Here is a 20,627-nt window from a genome sequence, read left to right on the forward strand (position 1 = left end):
CCAAACACCCCTCCTGCCCCTGTCCTATCCCACCCACCCCATGAGAGTGAGAGCACTGCAGCTCCCAGCCCTCTGACCAAGCTCCAACCCAGCAGCAGGCACTGAATTTGGTGTCTGGGGCCCAGGGGGCAGGGCAGCAATCCGAGCAGCCCTTGCGCCACTTTGGTGACAGCTCCAGGACCCGAGCTGGGCTGGCACTGCTGCAGGACAGGTCCTGACACTCTCCCAGTCCCCACGAGTTAAGTGCTTACACAGTACTTCTGCTTCAGCAAAGGAGACCAGAAATTCACGGTGTATTACATGTTAAAACAGGGATACTCTCTGCAATATACACACAAATTCCAGCCCACGGCATGCCATGCAAAGACATCTTTCTCACCATAAAAAAGTCCATTTATTTTAATCTGAGAGGAAACAGATTTTCTACCTTTCTTCTGCGGAGAAGGCAAAACAAATGTGCCTTCTGCCCCCATCTCAGAACAGGACACTGGAGATGCTGAATTTAACACCACATGATAAGATAAACAACGGCTGAGTTTGAGTACTATGTTCCATGCCTTCAGACAAACAAAAAAGCCCACCCAAACCAAAAGCCCCCACAAAATTCAAAAGCACACCTACCCCCAAACAAGACACACAAACTGCAGAAAGAAGCAGAAGAGTGAGTAATAGCTTTCTTGTGTGATCTGGGTAAGAAGACATTAGAATCACTCAGGAGTTTGTAGTTCATTAGAAGTATTTGCAATATGTAAGCCATTTTCACTTACTTTCACTTCAAAGCTAGCCACTTTCAGGTATATATATTTTTTTTTTTCCCTCTGGTCCAGTTTTACAATGTGGTAGGTGAAGAGGAAGGTAGCAATATCAACATAGAACAAGCTCTATGAATAGGTTACAGACTTGCTTTTTGCACAGTTTCCAGCAACATAATTTTTCCATTTTGCAAATACATGGGTAAATACTGTATCAAATATTGTGGGAATCTTCTATGGTAACAAACAACAAAAAATAATCAGGACACTGGCTATGTGGACACGAAAACACTGAATGGCCAAAGGACAGTAAATTCTCTCACTTCTGTGCTAATTCCAATAAAAACCCACGAAAAGTTAAGTTTTCTTGAGTTTAATTGGAGCTTTATTACTTAAGATGTGACTTCAGTCTTCACCTTCAGCAATTTGCAAAGAGGAGCCATACAGGAAAGGTTACAACACTTAACGGAAGGGACTTCCTACTGAACAGGGGGAAAGAGGGCAATCCCAAGGCAGAAGAACTGGGAGCGCCAATTTGTTCTTAAGTCTCGCGAGGACTCCTGGAAAAAGCTGATTACTTCAAGCAAATCAAGGAAATAAATTTAGAAAGCAGAACCTGGGATCAAAGTAAACTGGAACCAGAAAGAAACAAACACCAATGACAAAACAGGGCCTACAGACCTGTCAGCCCCAGCTCTGTGCCTGGGAAGATCATGGAACAGATCCTCCTAGATGCTATGCTAAGGCACATGGAGGACAGGGAGGTGACTAGGGACAGCCAGCACAGCTTCACCAAGGGCAAGTCCCATCTGAGCAGCCTAGTGGCCTTCAGTGACGGAGTGACTCCACCAGTGGACAAGAGAAGGGCTACAGGTGTCATTTATCTCCATTTCTGTAATTTTCTGCCTTAGACACAGATCCCCACAACACCTCTAAATTGGAGAGAGATGGATTCAATGGGTGGACTGTTGGATGGATAAGAAATTGGTTGGATGGTCACACCTAGTTACAACTCACATCTAGGCTAGTGGTCAACAGCCCAGCATCCCAATGGACACCAGTGACAGGTGGTGTCCCTCAGGGGTCCATACTGGGACCAGTGTTACTGTCATCTTCATTAATGAGATGGATGAAGGGGTAGAGTGCACCCTCAGCAAATCCACAGGTGAAACCAAGCTGAGAAGTCCCCTGACACACCTGAAGGACAGGATGCCAACTGGACAAGCCTGAGAAGTGGGCCCATGTGAAACTCATGAGGCTTTAACAAGGCCAAGTGCAAGGTGCTGCACCTGGGTTGGGGCAACCCCATGTATCAATAAAGGCTGGGGGATGAACAGAACCAGACCAGCCCTGCCAGGAAGGACTTGGGGATGCTTCTGGATAAAAGGCTGGACATGAGCTGGCAATGTGCACTCACAGCCCAGAAGGCCAATTGTAACCTGGGCTGCAGCCAAAGCGGCATGGGCAGCAGGGGAGGGAGGAAGGGAGGGGATTTTGACCCTCTACTCTGGCAAGACCCCACCTGGAACATTGCATCCACCTCTGGAGTCCCCAGCACAGGAAGCACATCAACCTTTGGTAGCAAGTCCAGAGGAGGCCCACCAAGATGATTAGAGGGCTGGAGCAACTCTCCTTATGAGACAAGGCTGAGCGAACTGGGATTGTCCAGCCTGTAAAAAAGAAGGCTTTGGGGTGACCGAACTCTGGAATTCCAGTACCTTAAAGGGAGCCTACAGGAAACATGGAGAGAAACTATTTACAAGGGCAAGTAATGACAACAAAAGGGGGATGGCTTCAAACTGAAAGAGGGCAGGTTAAGATTAGGTATTAGGATTAAATTCTTTACTCTGAGGGTGGTGAGGCACTAGAACAGGCTGCCCAGAGAAGCTGTAAATGCTCCATCCCTGTAAGTGTCCAAGCCCAAGCTGGATGGAGCTCTGAGCAACCTGGTCTAGTGAAGGGTGTCCCTGTCCATAGCAGGGGGGGTTGGAACTAGATCTTTGAGGTCTCTTCCAACTCAAGCCATTCTATGATTCTATGAAAATGCAAATAAACCAAGCAGAGTAAATCCAGACAGAACCCAAACAGTAACAGAGGCTGAACAAATAAATAAAGTCACTAAGATTAAACCAGATTTATGCTGCCACTCAGCTTCTCCAACAGCCACATAAAGCTGTAACTGACTGTGGCATGGTGGCTTCAGCCTCTGCTCCCTTGAAGCCACTATCCAACCAGGTAGAAAAATAAAGGTCTAATTCACTGGAAATTCTCTCATTTACAAAACTAATGGAATAGGGGGATTTATGCTTCTGCTTCAACTTCTGATTTATCTTCAACTCCATTCTGCGCATCTTTCATTTCTGCATCTTCAGTGTGGCTTGTCTGAAGAGTAGCAGATGACTGAATAAAGAAAACACAAAGAAAACACATTAATATGTTGTACAAAATTGCTAACACAAATATTGTTTAATTCTCATTACTTGGAAAGCCTGTCTACGCTGCCGGACTGAATTAAAGATACTAGGATCTTCAGCAAAGAGAAACCAAAAATTTTCATGCATCTAAGAAAGCAGAAGCAGTGTAGAGGAGGCCAAAATATAATACTGGTATTAGAAGGTTAAGATTCTTACTGTGGGCATGCACCCACTTGCCACACAACAACTTCTAAGAAGTCTTTTAACTGAAATTCTGTGAAGTTTCTGCAGGAACTGCTTTTGCCCTGCTTCAATAAGGTAATTAATTTTCAGCCATTCCCGTGGCCTACCCCAACCCAACTTGTACGAGGCACGTTTGCAGTCAGTATAAGAAGAAGTAACTTTGATGGACAACTAGTTTTGTGAAGAGACACTTCAAACTCAACAACAGTGACTTGGATGTCCTGTGCAAGAGCTTAACTGGAAAAAAATACATTCTGACAATGTGGCTGCTCTGAAGCCCTCTCCTTGTGCATCTTCCTCATAAAAAGGTGTGGAAAGGCAGAGAGCCATGACATGGGGCTCCAAGGTCAGCTTTTACAGTAGGACATAACCAGCATGTCCTGACCTTGCAATAATTTTCAAGCACAGTAAGGAGAGGTAAAAATGTCTTGGCTTGCTCACCTCAAAATCTAGTGCAATGAAATTGCTATTCCACCTGTCAGCCCAGCACCTTGAGCCATCACAAAAACAAGCAAAGTCTGCAATGCTGGGAGAGGTGAATAGGGGTTGAAAAAGGGTAGAATCCTTAAAATCTTACATTTGGCCATTAAAATCTAAATTTGGCTGCAGCACAAAACCACATTTAAAAGAACATTCATGCATCAAAGGTCAATTTTTCATCCTTAGGAGCATTCCACAAAGCACACAAGAGCCAAGTCTTCTCTCCACAGAAAATCTGTTAGCTAGCAATCCTGGGCTTAAGGTAAGGTGATCAACATCCTGACCTTCAAAAATTCACACCTTACACAGGTGAACTTTTCAAATTAATGAACTACTGATGCAAGAGTGGCTGTTGAATCTAACAGACTATGTCAGGAATATCAAAACTGCAGTCCAAGCTCTCTTCTTAGCAACTGGAAGACCTTTAGTAAACAAACTCTTCTCCAGAACTTTGAACTTCTACTACACCACCACTAAGAGACACTGCTCGAGCTAAAGGAGCACTATAAACATAGTAACAGGAAAACAAGCTTTTCTTGCAAGAAAACTACCTCAAGCCTGGCTCAGGGAATAAGCATTATTCACAGTTTATAGTTACAGCAATCCCATTTCACATAAAACCATATCCATTTAAGGCAGGCCAGATGGCTCAGAGAAAAAAAACCCAGCCCATTGCACATTCCCAAGATCATCTAGCTTGTTGGGAAGAATTCACCAGGCCGCTGGCATCCAGGCCTGTATCAGCAGTAGCATGTCCAGCAGGACCAGGGCAGGGATTGTCCTTCTGTACTTGGCAATGGTAAGGCCATACATCAAATCCAGTGACCTTTCATTTACATTTGGTTGTAGTCCAACCTAAAGGCTTCTACAACTTTAAACTGATTATATCCCAAGCAGATAGGGAAAATGGAACTACATGCCATGTTCTTCCAACATCTCAAACAGTCTGCAGTGCAAAGACTACAAATCTGCCTTTTGCCAAGAATATTACTCTACCAATTATCCATCTTAGGAGCTGAAGAAAGCTCAAAGGCTTCTGTACTTTTAGTGATCACAGCTTGTTTCAGCAGTCCACTCTTCCTATCTCAACAGAACTTGCTGTGTCCCACACCTAGTGGAGGAAGCCAGATTCCCAGCAGCTGTGCTAGCTGAAAGGAACCTTCACAACAGAGCCTGACAGCTGGCAATTAAATCCTACCATTTCAAAAGTGAAGACACCCAGCAGAGAAATAAATTACTTTAGTGGCTGTATCTTCATCGTTCTGAGATTTTTTTGTTACAGCCTACCAGAATACTTTGTGACTTTACACCACTATGTCTAGAAGGACAGATTACATTCTTTTAACCTCCAATATGCAAGGACTGTTGACATCAGGCTGCTTTAGCCAAAAAGAGAAGAGAGAGAGTAAAGCATTTCATGCAGGAAATTGTCAGCTGACAGTCTGAAATGGCTGAACTGTCAGGATACACTCATGCCTCTGGAAACACTCAGTGACACAGTTAATCAAAGGAAATTACTGTACCAATATCCGACAATTTTTTATATTCTCCATGCATATTCTGGAAAGGTGAAAATAACCTCACAAGATACAAGCTTCTGTACTCCCCGGTGTTACTGAGGAAATTTGAGGCTGATATAAATCCCGGATTTATCTGAGAAGTTACAGGTCTATCTTGTCCTTCTAGACCATCAGATTTAAAGAAAAGCAGAATGTTTTCTTAGGATATGTGATTCTCACCAGTAACCTGGAATATTTCTTGCTAGCTTAATACAATCTTGTTATAACCTGTATTCACATACTGCCATTATTAACTGAACTAGTTTTTACTAAAATTCTAGTGAAAGCTGATTAGGAAAACCATCCATACAGCAGAATAATTAATCTTCTGACGCTTCATAATCTATATGTGACATCTGTAAATGAGACTATCAACTACATCCTAATGTCTCTGTGAGAAGCAAGATGGTGCTCAGCACCCTCTGTATGACAAACACAGCTTCTCACTAGATGGGCACCCTGGGCACCAGAACAGCCTATTCTTTGCAACAGGTTCTAGAAGAATAGGTGTTTTTTTTTCAGTCCTAAAACATCATCATGTTTTCATCTCACCACTTCAACTGCTTTCTGATTAACACTGGTCTATTGCAAATTCACTAGAAATAGGTAAAAGCTTTCTGTGCAATGGTTGGTACTGCTGATTTTCCTGTTCGAATAAGATGGCCTAATAATTTTGACTGCTGGCATTTTAAGTTCCATCCCTGCTCCCCAGAGACTACTTAAGTGTTCTCCTGCTATAATTATCTTTAATAAGAAGCAAGCTGAGAACCTAAAGCACTGCTTTCCTTGTCTAACACGTGACACCACCTCCTGTTATCTTCAGAGTAGTGTTACTTACCTTTAAGTCTTTGTCTGCGAGCCTTTGGAACATGTTGGCGTACATCTTTTTCTCCTTCTCATGCTGCTCCCGTATTTTTTGCTGACAAGTCACCAGTTGCACTTTGGCAGCTTTGTTACTTGGATAAAGTTGTATCACTTTCTGGAAATCTGCTCGGGCCAGCTCAAAGTCATTGACAGCCAAGTGAGCTTCTCCACGCCGGAAGAGGCCTTTTTCATTGTTGCTATCCAATTCGAGTGCCTGCATTAAAAAAAAAAAAACAAACCAAACCAAACCACAAACAGTAATTATTTTTCTTTTATAAATATTACATGCAGTCAGAACACCAGTGACTGCTAGGAACTGTACCTCCTGATGTAGAATTACGAGTCTTGTCAGGGCTTACTAATAAAGTGACTGAAATACAGTAGAACTAAGTACAAAGAGGAATGAATATAGTAGGCTGTTTGACAGGAGAACCAGCAAGTCTAATATTTAGTGAGAGACTAATCCTGCTCTTTGAAAGACCTCTGCCAACATGACCTCAAGTGTTTCTTATTTCTAAATACTTGAATATCTCACTGTAGCAGCAATTTAGTTAAAGATGTTCAAAGGGCACCAATTATGAAAATAATCCTGCTGGATATTTTTAGTGTACTAAAAATTCCATACTACCCAAATGCCAGCTGGTAAGAAAGACCAAACACCACATGGCCTGTTGCTCCTAAAATGTTTAAAGTGAGAGATAAACTGTCAGACTACAAGAATAAATAAACTTCTACTACCTTATTGCAGTTCTCCAAAGCCTGGGAGTATTCCTTTAGCTTGAGATGGCACATAGCTAAGTTAAGGTGGGCAGCAAGCCTCAGGCTTTTGGCTTTTGATTCCTCCTCTTCAGAGAGTCCAGACTCATGCTCCAGCCATGACACAATCTTCTTATACTGTAATGCTGCCCGCTTGTATTTCCCCTCCTGTAAACAAGGCAGTTCAATTATCACACAGCTCATCGCAGTAATTTTTATCTCCCTCTCGTCCCTTGTCAGAACATCTTTAGGAATATTTAACCGGTTCCCCACTAGAGCTAGGGGTATTATGCCAGCATTGGTACTTCACTGAACACATACCCTTATATTCAACTTTTGATGCAAAAATAAGGGAAGATGGGGTATTCTCAAAATACAATACAAAGATAATAGGAAATTCTTCCTTTAGCTATCAAATTGCTTTAAACAGATTCTCCACGCATCTCTACCCAAATGAATGTTGTTCATTCATAGCACTGTCCCACAGCATGAACTGAATACTGTACACTCCACTGTGTTATCTGTCGATAGAGCAAACAGCTTTAACAGAGAGCTCCCTGCAGAGTTAGTTCTTTGGATAATCCAGCTGAATTTCTTTTTTTCTTTTGACACATTCCCCTCCAGTTCTCCCTGTAAAATCTCACAGAATACCATGAACACCACTCAGAAATGACACAAGCTGTAAACATCATTATCAACTCATGACATGGACTAAGAAATGCTATTATTACTTCAGGACTGTAACTTACCTTGAAGTACTGAGTGCCTCTCTCCTTCACAATGCAGCTCTGTTCCAACTTCTCATCCGTGTTCATTTCCCAAGACTCCTTAGCCTACCCAAACAGGAACAGTTCCAGTCAACTTCAATACTACTTCTAGGGAAATCAAATAGCTATGTTGTTTCCCACTAACAGTGTGGTTGAGAAGTCTGGCAAAGCAGAGCTTTGCACTGCTAATGGAAACCAGCCTAGAGCATGAGAGATGGCAACAGACAGGGATAAAGGAAGAACAAGGATCATTTCAGCCAAAAGCTCCCAGCATGTCACCATCGTCTCTGGCAACAGTGGCCTCCCTGTTTCACACCACCATTCAAGGATTCCATTGTCATCATTAAAGCTGCACTCCCACTTCTTCCCCCACCCCCAGATCTCTTTGGGATTCCATCTCTTGTTCTCACCTTTTCAAAGCTTTTGAGTTTCACTTCATACTGCAGCTCTGCATCTGGAGGGATCTTAAATTTCTCATTCCCAGCACTTCCAAAACCATAGCTGTAAAATGAGGATGGGGAGGGAGAAAACAAAAACTATAAAGAATGGAATTCAAAACTATCCATCCAGCTATATTTGCTACATAGGAAGATGGAAAAAAAAAATATGCAAATTTGGGATGCACATAAACTATTATTACAAGACAAAGGCTAGAAGAATTCTAGGTACAATTCTAAAATTAGCAAGCACAAGACAGAAGAAAGTAGGAGAAACCTAGTATTGACTTCATTAATCTTTTAGCAGTTCCTATCATTTTATTGCTTTTTTAGTTTACTTTAAAGAAAAGCAAGTAATCCCTTAAAAAATAAGCCAAAGCAAAACAACCAACTTTCAAATTACATCTATCATATTTAACATTCATGGTCTGAAACTGAACATTGCCTTCAGAGCACTTGTATTTTAGTTCTATTCTCAGAAAAGCAAAGACAATAAATACCAAGATTAAGTGAGCAGTTATACACTTAATACACTGCTAACCTAGGTGATGAATAGGAAATGCTTACAGCAAGGTACTGCAATGCAACTCCAGTAAGAAGCCGCATATTAACAGGAAAACTCTCTAGATCAGATTGCTTTCCTTTTCTGCTCCTGTCAGGCTCAGTTACAGTTAGAAAAATCAGTAAAAACTGAAATAAATTAAAGTCTGATAAAAACAGTAGGTGCAACTCCACTTGTTTCAGATGTGTTCACACTGTAAAGAGAAAATTCTGCCTATCCAAGTCTACATATGCACTGTTGTACAGCTAGCAGTCATGAAGAGGCATCACTAGAATCTAAGTTAGAGAGCAACAACATTTTTAAAACATATTCAGAGATCAACATTACAGAGACTGCTACTATGAAGTGGCAAAGCAATCATAGCTCGATACTTCTCATACATCACTTTTTGGGGCCAATCCAAGTTTTTACCACAGCACTAAAAAAGCTGAAAGGCAACATAATGAAACATTTCTTTCTTGCCAATGATCAGTATACGCCCTTCCAATGTCAAACACCAGAAACAGCATACCTGGGTTTGAGATAGAACACTGATTCCTCAGATTTCTCCATTTTCTGAATTGCTTTCTCCAGACCATGAGGAATGTCGAAGTTTTCACCTTCTCCAATCTCAAACTGCAATTCCCGCTTGTCAAAAACACGATCTCCGTGTCGGCCTTCAAACTGGACTGGTAACAAAAACCAGAACAAGACAGAGAAATCAGAAGGTATCTGTGCACAGCAGTGGGCAGGCAGCGCACAGGGAGTTCTGTACAGGCAGGCAGCACATACAAACTGCCAAAGCTTCCTTCTAAACAGCCTTTTCTTTTTTAGCAGCTGCCTATGTCATGGCAGCTACTGCAGCAAACAGAATTTCTGCTGCTCAATTTAACAACCCTTTGTTTTGTTTTTTTTGTTCATTTAAGCATTTGTTTTTTCCACTCTGGCAGCAAGTGCCAGAATCACTTCCCCTCTTGTTACTTAGCACATGGAAATACTTTATGAGACTCAATCACCTTTTGTGATCTGATAAGCACTTCAACAGATTCAGTATCACCAGAAAACATAGTTGCTGCTGGAAAATGTAAACCTTGCTAGAAACAGGAGAAGGAAAGCTTACTCCAGGTTCTTAAGTTACTTGGTACAGAAAAGAGAAGTTGCTTATTCCTCTCCCTCAGGACATGCAGTTGTAGATTGCCAAAAGGTTCTGCAACCCCACACAGCAAATCCATTCACTATTTGTGTAACAACACACTTACTTTCTACAAGTGCATCCTCGTTGGGCCTGGAGTAGCCCTCCCCTTTTTTACGGATTCTTCGGATGATGCCACCATCTTCTTCATCAGTGAGGTCCTCCCCCTTGAACTCAAAAAGTTCTATCTGTGGAGGGAAGAAAAGCCTTGCATTTATTCTCATTAGACCAATTTAGTAACTCATAGGATTTGTTCTCCAGAGATCTCTGAAACTTGAAACTCGCTGCTGCAACAAATTGTTTAGAATTTTTAAGAGCTAGTGTTAAGGCAGGAGAGGTATCCAGTCTGAATCTCGGAATCCTCACATGCCCTCCCAAGTAAATATAAATCATAGTTTCAAGTGGGAATACCACTATGACATAGAAGAACAGTCTAGTTACAAAAGATATTTGTCATTGCTGCTATGAAGAAAAAAAAAGCCATATCCTATGTTTGAGTAAAACAATAGTGTAAATTATTCCTAAGCACAAAAAAGCAAGCCATTATAATCAGCATTGTTTAGACTAGCTCATTGGGAAAAAAAAAGAAGAAAAAGTTCAGGGCTAATGCTGTGGAGGTTCCTGACACTGGACTTACGATAACTGGAATGCAAAAGGAATTGAATATCCACCAGTACTTCCACTTTATATTTTAATTGAAATCTAGTAAAAAATAATATTCTGGTCTTTCTCTTCAGTCAGACTGAAAAAAAGTCATTCCAGAACATCCTACTGATGACCATACGGGTGTATATCTCCCCCTTTTTTTCCCCAGCCCAAACAAAACTATTCTATGCAATTATCTATTTTGCACAGCAAAAGAAATCATGAGGAAGAAAAAACAAAAAAAAACAACACCAGATTACAAAAAAAAGAACTTCCAAGTTTTACTGGGTCTTTTGTAAAGCAACTTGTACAAAACTTTGGCTGATGTTGAGTTAAGTAATAAAAAGTAAACCTAGGTAAGACTAAAGTGAAAACTGAAGATACTTTAGCTGCTTGAGAGTCATACTAGCCAGAAACTACTTTAATAAAACTTGGGAAAATTTTCTGGATCTAAGGTCCAACACCCCCCCTCCCCTCCCTCCCCCAGTTAGGGCACACACAGCACTGCTTACTTGCTGCAGACAGTGAGCCCCAGGCTATTTTATTAGGGAAGCACAAAACCATCATATGCAACTTTGGTGCTTTTCTTTCTCCCCTCTCCTCTTCAGCATAACTGCTCAGGCAGGTATTAGGGGGTATCAAGACTCATGAGTGAAACACTACTTTTATCTAAAACCAGGCCCAGTAAATGGAGGGGCCAGACTGGCAGCATCAACAAAAGTCCAGTGGGAAGTGAATAACCTGGGTGACTGCATCAGACAGACCCAGTAGTAGTCTGATGGAACAAATCCCATCTTGTGGTTCATGCTTTTATTTATCCGTGTTATGTATTACCTCTCGTTAAAGTACAATGAAAGCTTCTCTGTTTGCTGCTGTCCACATGCATCCTCTGTAGTAGTGCTAAGCCCTTAAGAATGCCCCACTGTGCTGCCAAGGTAGAAGGCCTTGAGCTTTTAGCTTGTATTTCAATCATCAGCTCAGCCCTGATTACACCTGGTATCACTTGCATAGAAGCAAACAGCACTCCAACATGTATACTTTGATCCAATACAACTAAGCCATGAATAACTTCAGATTTCTATGTAAGAAAATGCTGAAGAAAATGTTTACGAACAGCTCTAAGTGATACTATTTTTCAGAAATAATGGTATTAATTTTAACATACTCCAAGTGAGTAAGCTGTCATCCCTTAGTGGACACTACCAGCTAGCAATACTTTTTATATCCTTCTACATAGAATATATTTTTAATCCTATTACTCAGAAGTAGGGAAAACAAAACAAGACAAAAAAAGAAATGCAAATACACTATCCAAATGCAAAGCAAATTCAATATCCAGTTATGTGAAGGCCGATGGCACCTGGCCTGTATCAGCAATGGTGTGGCCAGCAGGACCAGGGTAAGGATTGTTCCCCCATATTGAGCACTGGTGAGGCCACACCTCAAATCCTGTGCTCAGTTTTGAGCCTTTCAGTTCAGGAAGGACATTGAGGGGCTGGAGCATGTCCAGAGAAGGGCAACAGAGCTGGGAAAGGTTCTGGAGCACAAGTCCTGTGAGGAGCTGGAGGTGTTCAGCCTGGAGAGAAAGAGGGTCTTGGGGGTAACCTTCTCACTTTATACAACTTCCTGAAAGGAGGCTGCTGCCAGATGGGGTCACTCCCTTCTTCAAAGTAACAAGTCACAGAACAAGAAGCAATGGCCTCAAGGTGCATCAGGGGAGGTTTAGAACAGATATTAGCATTAAATCAAACTGCCCAAGGAAGTGGTTGAGTCAATCTCCCCGGAGGTATTTAGGTGAAGATGCGGCACTGGGTTAATGGTTTAGCGATGGACTTGGCAGTATCGGATTTATGATTGCACTCGATGGCCTTGAAGGTTTCTTCCAACCTATATGATTCTGTGTATAATTTATCCTTAACAGACGCTTACTGTTTCCAATAAAATCTAAACAGACTTGCAGTCTTCAGTCCATGAGCTATTTTCACCTTTCTCAGATAGAACATTCAATCTTAAATCAAACATCACTTTTAAAATTTCCCTTATGTCCCTAATTGTAGGATTCCGTTCCATTGATTAAGTGCTTTAGAGCAAAGTAATTTTAAAAATTGCACTTTAAAAAAAAAAAAAAGAGTCTGCCTTCTCTCAGATAGAATTTATTTTGAAGCAATTGTTGGCAAATTGAATGGTTTCAACAGTAAGAAAAATACATCCTCTCCAAACCTGTTGAGACTGTCAGGGTGTGCTCCAGAAACAGCTTTAATGGGAAAATCAAACACAAGTCTCAGCATCCTGAGCCACCATTCTCACTTCAGAAATAATACACAAGAGACAGCTGCTATTTCCATCCCCTTTTGGGAAGGAGGGAGAAGATGTGGGGGGAAATGACTTTTAAGATCAGTAGGAAATAAAATCTCTCCTCTCCTGGTGAGGCTGAGACACCAAGGATAACTGGCTCCACGCTCACCAAGACATGCAGCTCATCTCCAGGAGAGCAGCTGACCACGTGAGTTGTCAAACTGGGTTACCCTGCTGCCAAACTCAAGACTGCTGAGTCTGTCACAGGGACTGAGTGAGTGCACAGGACTTTACCTATGGTGGCAAGATTTATCAGTGTAGGCTGGATGCACTGAGGGACTTTGGTGATGAACCAGAAACCTGAATCCAAACTGGTTTTATGGTGCTTTAAGGTTGACTCTATTCTCAGCTCTATAGAGAAGAGTTCACAATTGCAGGGCTGTTCAAATATTGTATTCCAGCAGTTTACATGGGGCAATTACCTCTTTTCTCCCTGAAACAGCTCATAAAGAGATAATGTGTAATTACAAATAAGTATATACAAATATACAAATAAGTATAAAAAATGTATTATTGAGGGCATTAATTGCTCTTCCTGCTGTTGAAAACCTCATAATATTAAATGTATCATTACTCTGAGTATTATGAAGTGGATTAAAGATTTAAATTTCTTAACTACTTCAGTCTACCACTGAATAATCTGCACTCCCAGCCTGCACTTTACTGCTGCAAATCACCCTGTAAATGAAAAATTACAACTGATCACTGAAGATCATTCAAGTATTTTAAAAACTCAAAGAGAAAGGAACCCATTACAGGGTCATTACAGAGCAGTGGCAGCTAGACTAAAATTTTGTCCACACTACCCAAAAGGGACCATATTATTTTCCTTAGAAAACGTAACAATCTTGTTTTGAAAGAATATTGCATCACACATTTTTTCAAGCGTCAAGTTTCAGTGACCATCTCTCACTTACCTCAAAAATCAGTGTAGCATTAGGAGGTATCTTTGGGGGGCTGCCAGCTGAGCCATAGGCATATTCTGGTTTACATGTAATCCGACAGATTTCACCAATCTTCATAGTGGCCACAGCAATGTCCCATGCTTTGATCACCTCACCTGTGCAAGTCAAATGCCCACCACACATGAAAAGCATGATCAAGTGAAAATGAGCATCATCACTTTTGGTATACAAAAGGTAAGGCAGCAGAAATACTGAAGAACTTGTGCTCACTCTCATTTATGTACATCAGTTTTAAGCCTAATCAAATTCTAAAGTTTCTAAATTTGGCCCAAACATTTCTTCCTTCTAGGTGTAACAACTCTTTTTATATAACAACAGAACACAGACACCAGCTGAAGTGCTTGGCACAGTCCCAAGTGTGAGGAAGTAACAATAATGAGATTGTCTGCTCCTGTTTTGAAAACAATCCAAACTAACAGCCTTTTCTTTTTGTAGTTTATCAGCTGGCAAGGAACGGCCCTAGTGGTAACTAAAAGTTACACATTTGTAACAGAAAGGAAGAGGAAAGTAGTAGCATTCCTTCCAAAGGGAAGAAAAGTTGTTACAAAATTCCTTCTCTTACTCAAGCTCTCCTCATTGCTGCTCCTTTTGACTAATCAAGCAGACTTCGTATTAGTCTTGTATTAATATGTACACTTAATATCTTCTCAAATTGTAGTACAGTTAAATTCATAGAAATGAGATACTATCTATTTTTTTAAAAAGCAGAAAGTAAGGAACTTCCAGGGAAGAATACAAAATTGAGTAATAAGATTTGCTGGAACAACAATGCGTAGATTTTCAAAAAATGAAAGATTTCGATAATGAAGAGATGCACTGCTCAAAGATTCATATTTGGGTTAACTTGAGAATTTTTTGGAAAAGAGAGTATGTTTCATCATGAGCCAGCTGACAGCTGCCTCTGCGTACCCTGTCCCAGTGTCTGGTCACAATTAAACACTCCTAAACTGAAGTCTGCCCCCAGAAAAACCCCGAAACAACAAAACACATATTCTGGCTATTTGTCTACCTTTATCTCTACATTTCAGGACAGATTTGCTCCCCTGGAGTGCTTTGTCTGAGGCCTGTGAATTCTTCAGTAGGCCTCACAAGGGGCTACACAGATCTCTCACTCAGAAAAATTTCCACGACATTCTGACATGGCCATTCTAAGAGAATAAACTCTGAAAACAAGTTTACATAGCAATTTTGAAAAGCAAAGGACCCCCACAAGGAAATCCTACCTCAATTATTACCAAAATTGATCAACATCAAACAAAATATTACCTTTCCCCAAGTCAAATGAGAATTTGTCTCTTCTGTCCAGACTGGAGTCAAATTTTGTGCCATCAAGAAGCCATCCTGTGTAATGGACAGTCACCTTATCACCTATCATCGGAGACTCTGTCCCACTGCCTTCTCTCTTGACAACCTGAGAAAAACAGCAAGCAGCATTAACATCATGGGAATCAAGTCTGCCTGCCCACTGGACATGAATCACAAATACCTAGATCCGTGTGCTATCATCTTTAGCAGACAAAGGATTTGCAGGTTTCCCTCAGTCACCTGGAAATGGACTGGCTGTTCTTTCTGCAGATTAACAGTGCAGCAAATGCAGAACCTCAAGATGGCTGTGCTATGATACAAGAATTTAACAGGCAACAGTTGGCACCAGCTTACAGATCCCTGCATTAGGCAGGGTTTTTTCTTCTTTGTTCAAGCATTTGCCTCATCACCCCTCTATCAACACAGCCAAGCTCAATATTCTAGGCAAAGCACTTAAATAAGAGAATGAGATGGTTCTTTCCATGCAAAGTCTATTCCAAAATGTAATCTTTAATTATTCGAACTAAACCAGGCAGTTTAACAAAGGTTAGCAGCATCTCAACCCTAGCAGATTAGTTCTATTAGCCTACACAGTAATACTTGAAAACTACTTTTCACAATAATTCTGTCTCCCCACCATTCTGACATGGATGGCCAGCACCCAGCACCCTTGTCTCACATACAGCTGCAAGGATTTGACTTTCTTCTCATGGGGTTCCCTAGCCTGCCCAGCAAGACAAGTATTAAATAAATCTACACTATTCAGAAAGTGGGGACAATCTCCCTGGTGTTCATTTGAAGTTTATATAAAATTAAAGGATAATAGTGACATATCTCACAAGCAAGGATGTGAGGCTTTACCCATAACAGTTCAGATTTGAATTTTTTCCAATACAGATTGAAACCATCTAGCCCTAAGCCAAAGTTCTGCATTATCTTAGCCAGGCAAAAGGGGACCAATGGAGGACCCTATTTGCTTGCATCATGGAGACTTGGAAACCATTCTGTTATAGAAGATAAACATCTATTCAAGGACAGTTACAAGGCATCCCTACTTTAAGTGTCATGTTTCTGTATCAATCATGTTTTTCACTGAAGGATACAGACCTTTGGGAGTCTCCTTCACAAATTTCAGGTTCCTGCAACCCACCACTGTCAATCTCCCACCTGGCCTCTCACCATCCCTTCGACTAACTACACAACTGAAATGCCTTTATGCAAAACCAAGCTTCACCATCAACAGCTTTGGTCATACTAACAACCTGAAAGCACCTCACTGAAAGCATAAAACAAAACAACAACAACAACAAAAAAACCCTAAACAAAACAACAACAACAAAAAAAAAAAACAAAAAAAAAAAAAAAAAAAAACCCACCAAACCTAGAAAAAAAATCCTGAAAATCCTGCCTGCTGTTTCCTAAGGAAAGGATGCTCAACATGAAAAGGGATGCCTGATCTCACACAGCACACCATCCTTTTACCCTGCACCAGCACCACAGCAGTTATTAGCATCACAAAACTAATCTACTGATGTCTCCCCAAGGAAGGCAAAAGTTCAAGCAACCACGCTCACAGAGATAAAGAAACAGAGAAGTTATGAGAAAAACACATTAATCAGGTAAGCAACCTAACCTACATCATGCTTAGGCATAGATCTATATAAAGAAGATGCAAACTAGCACTTCAAAGCAGCCAGACTGATGTAATTTTGAAAAACTACGCTTAATAGAAATTTACTAAACTTTATCAAATGCCATAGTCTTGTAGTGTCACAGCAAGGTATTCTAGAGTAACAAGTATCTCATTTTCACTATTTATACAGTTTATTCTTTTGCATTTGTTCCATTTTTAAGAGACTAAAGTTTCACTTCTGAATATGGCAATCCTATTTTCTTTAAGGTTTACAATCCTTTTCAAATGGAGAAACACTATTTTTCAGTTCATATGGCATTTCAAATGGTTTCTTTCCAAACTTAATTACTTATTCTAGGAATTTTGCAAGCATATTCAGTAATATCAGGTAAAAAACTGTGGATACTATTCTAACATTAAGCTAATAAACAAATAAACACAATCCTGGAATCACTGCAACAATACCAGTACAAAATTAGTGTAGGCTAGTTCAGACCTAGACACTTGATTTCAATAGGTGCATTCTGCACTCCAGCAATTATGAGAAAAATAAAATCCATGCAGGCTGGACTTCATGACCTCTGTGGTATTTTACTTATCATGTCACAATCACAACTTTTGTGATTTTCACAACCTCACTTCGTTTGGTAATGTTTTCTACTCCATTCCTCTAAAAAAAAAAATACGTAAGAAAAAACAAAACAAAAAACCAACCAAACAAACAAACAAAAAAAAACCCAAAAAAACAAGCCCAAAAAACACCTGCTGCTTCTCCATCATCAAGAATTAGGTACTGCTTGAACCAGGCAGACCCTCGCTGCCTTCTACCATACTCAAGGGATCTGAGCTGCAGGAGACCTGGGCAGCCATGCAGAGGAGAACTCTGACCTGATACTGTACTATGCGCAAAACCCAAAAATTCTCACCTAAGCATGCTAGAAGGAAACATCGAAAAGCAGAAATACAGCAGCCAACATCTTCAATCTGCTCCCTAATATCCCTCCTGAACGGGAGACAGCGCCTCCCTAACGAACCCAGAATTTAGAAGGCTCTAAAGGTTAAACCCAGAATTCTGCCTTTGCTGCGGCGCCCTTATCTCCTTCTGAACACCCTAACCGCAAAATTTTACTGCGGTTGAATAACGCTTCTAAATAATCGCTGAAGTTTTTAGCAGAGCCTAAGGAAGTTTCTAGACATATGGAAATAGGCAACGTCTGACAGAGGAAGTTCGCGCAACTCCCCCTCACGGTATAAATCCGGCTGCCCTTATCGCCTGCCTCCCCAGTACAAAGGAGAGCAGCCGCTCCGCCTCGGCCGCGCCGGGGACCTGCCCGGGGGCACCGAGGGGCGGCCAGGCCGCGGTACCGCGCTCCTGGGCCCGGGGACTGCCCGGAGCCCGCGCCCGGGGCTGGGGCTGGGCCTGAGGGGAGGCGCGGCGGGGACGGGCACCGACGGAGCACCACACGTGCCCTTCCGGGGCTCCATCTTTAATTCCCAGCCCCGGACACGTGCTGGGGGGAGGGGGGCGGGAATACACCCCGACCCCTACAACCCGCGCTGCTGGACCGGACGGCGAGCCCGGCCCGCCCCCGCCTCTTCCCCTAAACCGCGGGGGAAAGCCCGAACGCAGCGAGAAGCGCTTTTTCCCCGCAGAGCCCCTCCGTGACCCCGAGCTCTCCCAGCGGGCAGCCCGAGCTCCGGCTCGCCCCGGCAGGGGCTGTGGGAGCTGGGAAGAGCGGGGAGCCCCCGCGGGCGGCCGGGCAGCGCTTGCGCAGCCGGGGCGCGCTGCCGCCCTCCGCCGCCGTTCTTTAATAGCCCGCGCTGCGCCAGCCCTGCCTGCGCACCCGGGGACGGCTCGTCCCCTTCCCCGCGGGGCACACAATGGGTCCGGTGGGGCCGGAACGCCCGAGGAGCACCCGTTCTCAGGCCAAGAGGAATGCCCCCGCTTTTCCCGCCCCCGCTCCCCGCCGGCGCGGGGACCCCCTCCGAGGTAGCGCGGGGGGCGAGGATGGGGAACAGCCGCCCGGTACCTTCAGGACGCCCTCATCCTGCTTGGGAGTGATGTCTACCCCTTCCAGGGGAGCCCCGTCCGCTTTCATCTCCTCCGCCGTCATGCCGCCTGCCGCTGCCACCTCTGCGCAGGGAAGGGCTGCCTCGCGGGCTCGGTGCTGCGGCGAGCGCCGGGATGAGGCTGGGATAGCGCCTAGGATAGCGCCTGGCTGCGCCTCTGGCTCCGGGCAGCGCGCTGGGGGCGGGCGCCGCACGCCTCCTTCCCCGCTGCTCTCGCCGCAGCGCCGGCCCCTGGTCGGCGAGGAGGAGGAAGGGGAGGGGAGAGGGAGGGACCGAGAAGTTTCTAGAGCGGCCGCCGAGCTGCCGCAAAGCGGCCGGCCGTGCCAGGGGCCGGGGTGAAAGTGTGCATCGCCCCGGGGGCGGAGAGGACGGCGAGGGTAAGGAAGGCTGCCGTCTGGCCACGTTACACTCCGGGGCGGTGGGGGCGAAGGAGGAGAAGAAGAAGAAGAGGAGGAGGAGGAGGAGAAGAAAGAAGAAGAAGGAGTTTATTTATGATAGGAAGGAGGGCGCGCTTTTACGGCGCCGAGCTTGCAGGGCAGGTGCGCTCTCCACTTGCTGGTGATGCCGGGGAGCCCGGCCCGGCAGCGAGGAGGAGCTGCTGCGTGCTGCCCTGGGGAAGCTTTGCTGTAGGCTGCCCTTAGAATAACAGTAACCCGTCTGATCCCCTCTCTTTTAGCAACCCTGTGCAGATGTATGGCTGATAGCATTTTTGCCAACCATGCAGTACTGGGTGGGCCGGGAAAAGGCAGCACAGGTGGGCATAGAAGCACAGTGCCTACAGCGAGCGTGCAGCCCGGGGAGATCGGGCATCCATTGCTTGGAGTCCCATTAGGAGCCGTGTGCTTGAAAGCCATTTGTTACCCAGGACCAGGAAAGGTAAAGACATGCTTAAGGCACAATGGTGTAAGGTCTCTGGCTTGCCCGTCTGTATTCATCCAGATAAAGAAGCATCAGTTTGTGCGTCAGCCTGCTGCTGGAGTATTTGGGGATGTAGAAATAGAAATAGATGTTTCCTCTTAATATGAAGAACATTAATACAAATGCGCAGAAATTAGCAGACCAGTCTAATTCTGAGCTACTCCAGCATCTGTACGTGCCTCACGGATGGTGCGGTGCATTTGGCTAATCATCTGCAAAATCCAGTAATGTAAAATCGGGCCAGAACCTTCGCCATAGATAAGGAAAGCAAAAGCTTTAAATGGGCTCCACCTTCCACTGCAAGCCTTGAAGACCCTCCCCCCGGCAACGCAGCTTTGCCCACTCCTCGCATAGGGCGGCACCTTTCCTGGCTGTTCTTGAACCTTCCTCCCCGCCCGCTCGCTCGGCATTCCCGGTGGGTGCTGGGCGCGGGGTTGGCTCAGCTCGGCTCGGCTCAGCTCAGCTCGGCTCCTCCCTCCGCTCCGCTCCGGCAGCTCCCGAGCAGCGCCGGGGCCGCGCTCCGGGCACGGGGAGCGGTGCGGAGCCGCTCGCTGCTGGGCGCTCGCCGCGCTTGGTGCTTGCTGCCTGTCCAGCGTGATGCTTGATCCTTCAGTAACAAAAGCGGTGACTGACGGTGAGGGCAGCAGGCTCGCAGGCGGGTGCTCAGTGTCCCGGAGCTGCCTTTCCCGAGCCGCCTTGCCGTTTCGCGGCGCTTCCAATGCAAATCCGTG

At 43.9% G+C, this 20,627-nt stretch overlaps 1 protein-coding gene across 1 annotated transcript; it reads right to left on the reverse strand.

The window, feature by feature from the left end:
- Positions 1-3: 3 nt before the first annotated feature.
- On the reverse strand, positions 4-19,140 carry FKBP4 (FKBP prolyl isomerase 4). The gene is made up of 10 exons (XM_062487427.1): positions 18,939-19,140; positions 15,237-15,381; positions 13,923-14,065; positions 10,073-10,193; positions 9,346-9,502; positions 8,246-8,336; positions 7,818-7,901; positions 7,051-7,236; positions 6,287-6,526; positions 4-3,152 (listed from the first exon to the last, which is right to left on the reverse strand). Exons 1-10 carry the CDS (start codon positions 19,020-19,022, stop codon positions 3,054-3,056), a joined length of 1,350 nt encoding a protein of 449 aa, XP_062343411.1. The 5' UTR covers positions 19,023-19,140; the 3' UTR covers positions 4-3,053.
- Between the last annotated feature and the right edge of the window lie 1,487 nt (positions 19,141-20,627).

The sequence above is a fragment of the Cinclus cinclus genome, chromosome 2, assembly GCF_963662255.1.
Source record: "Cinclus cinclus chromosome 2, bCinCin1.1, whole genome shotgun sequence".
Classification (NCBI taxonomy): domain Eukaryota; kingdom Metazoa; phylum Chordata; class Aves; order Passeriformes; family Cinclidae; genus Cinclus; species Cinclus cinclus.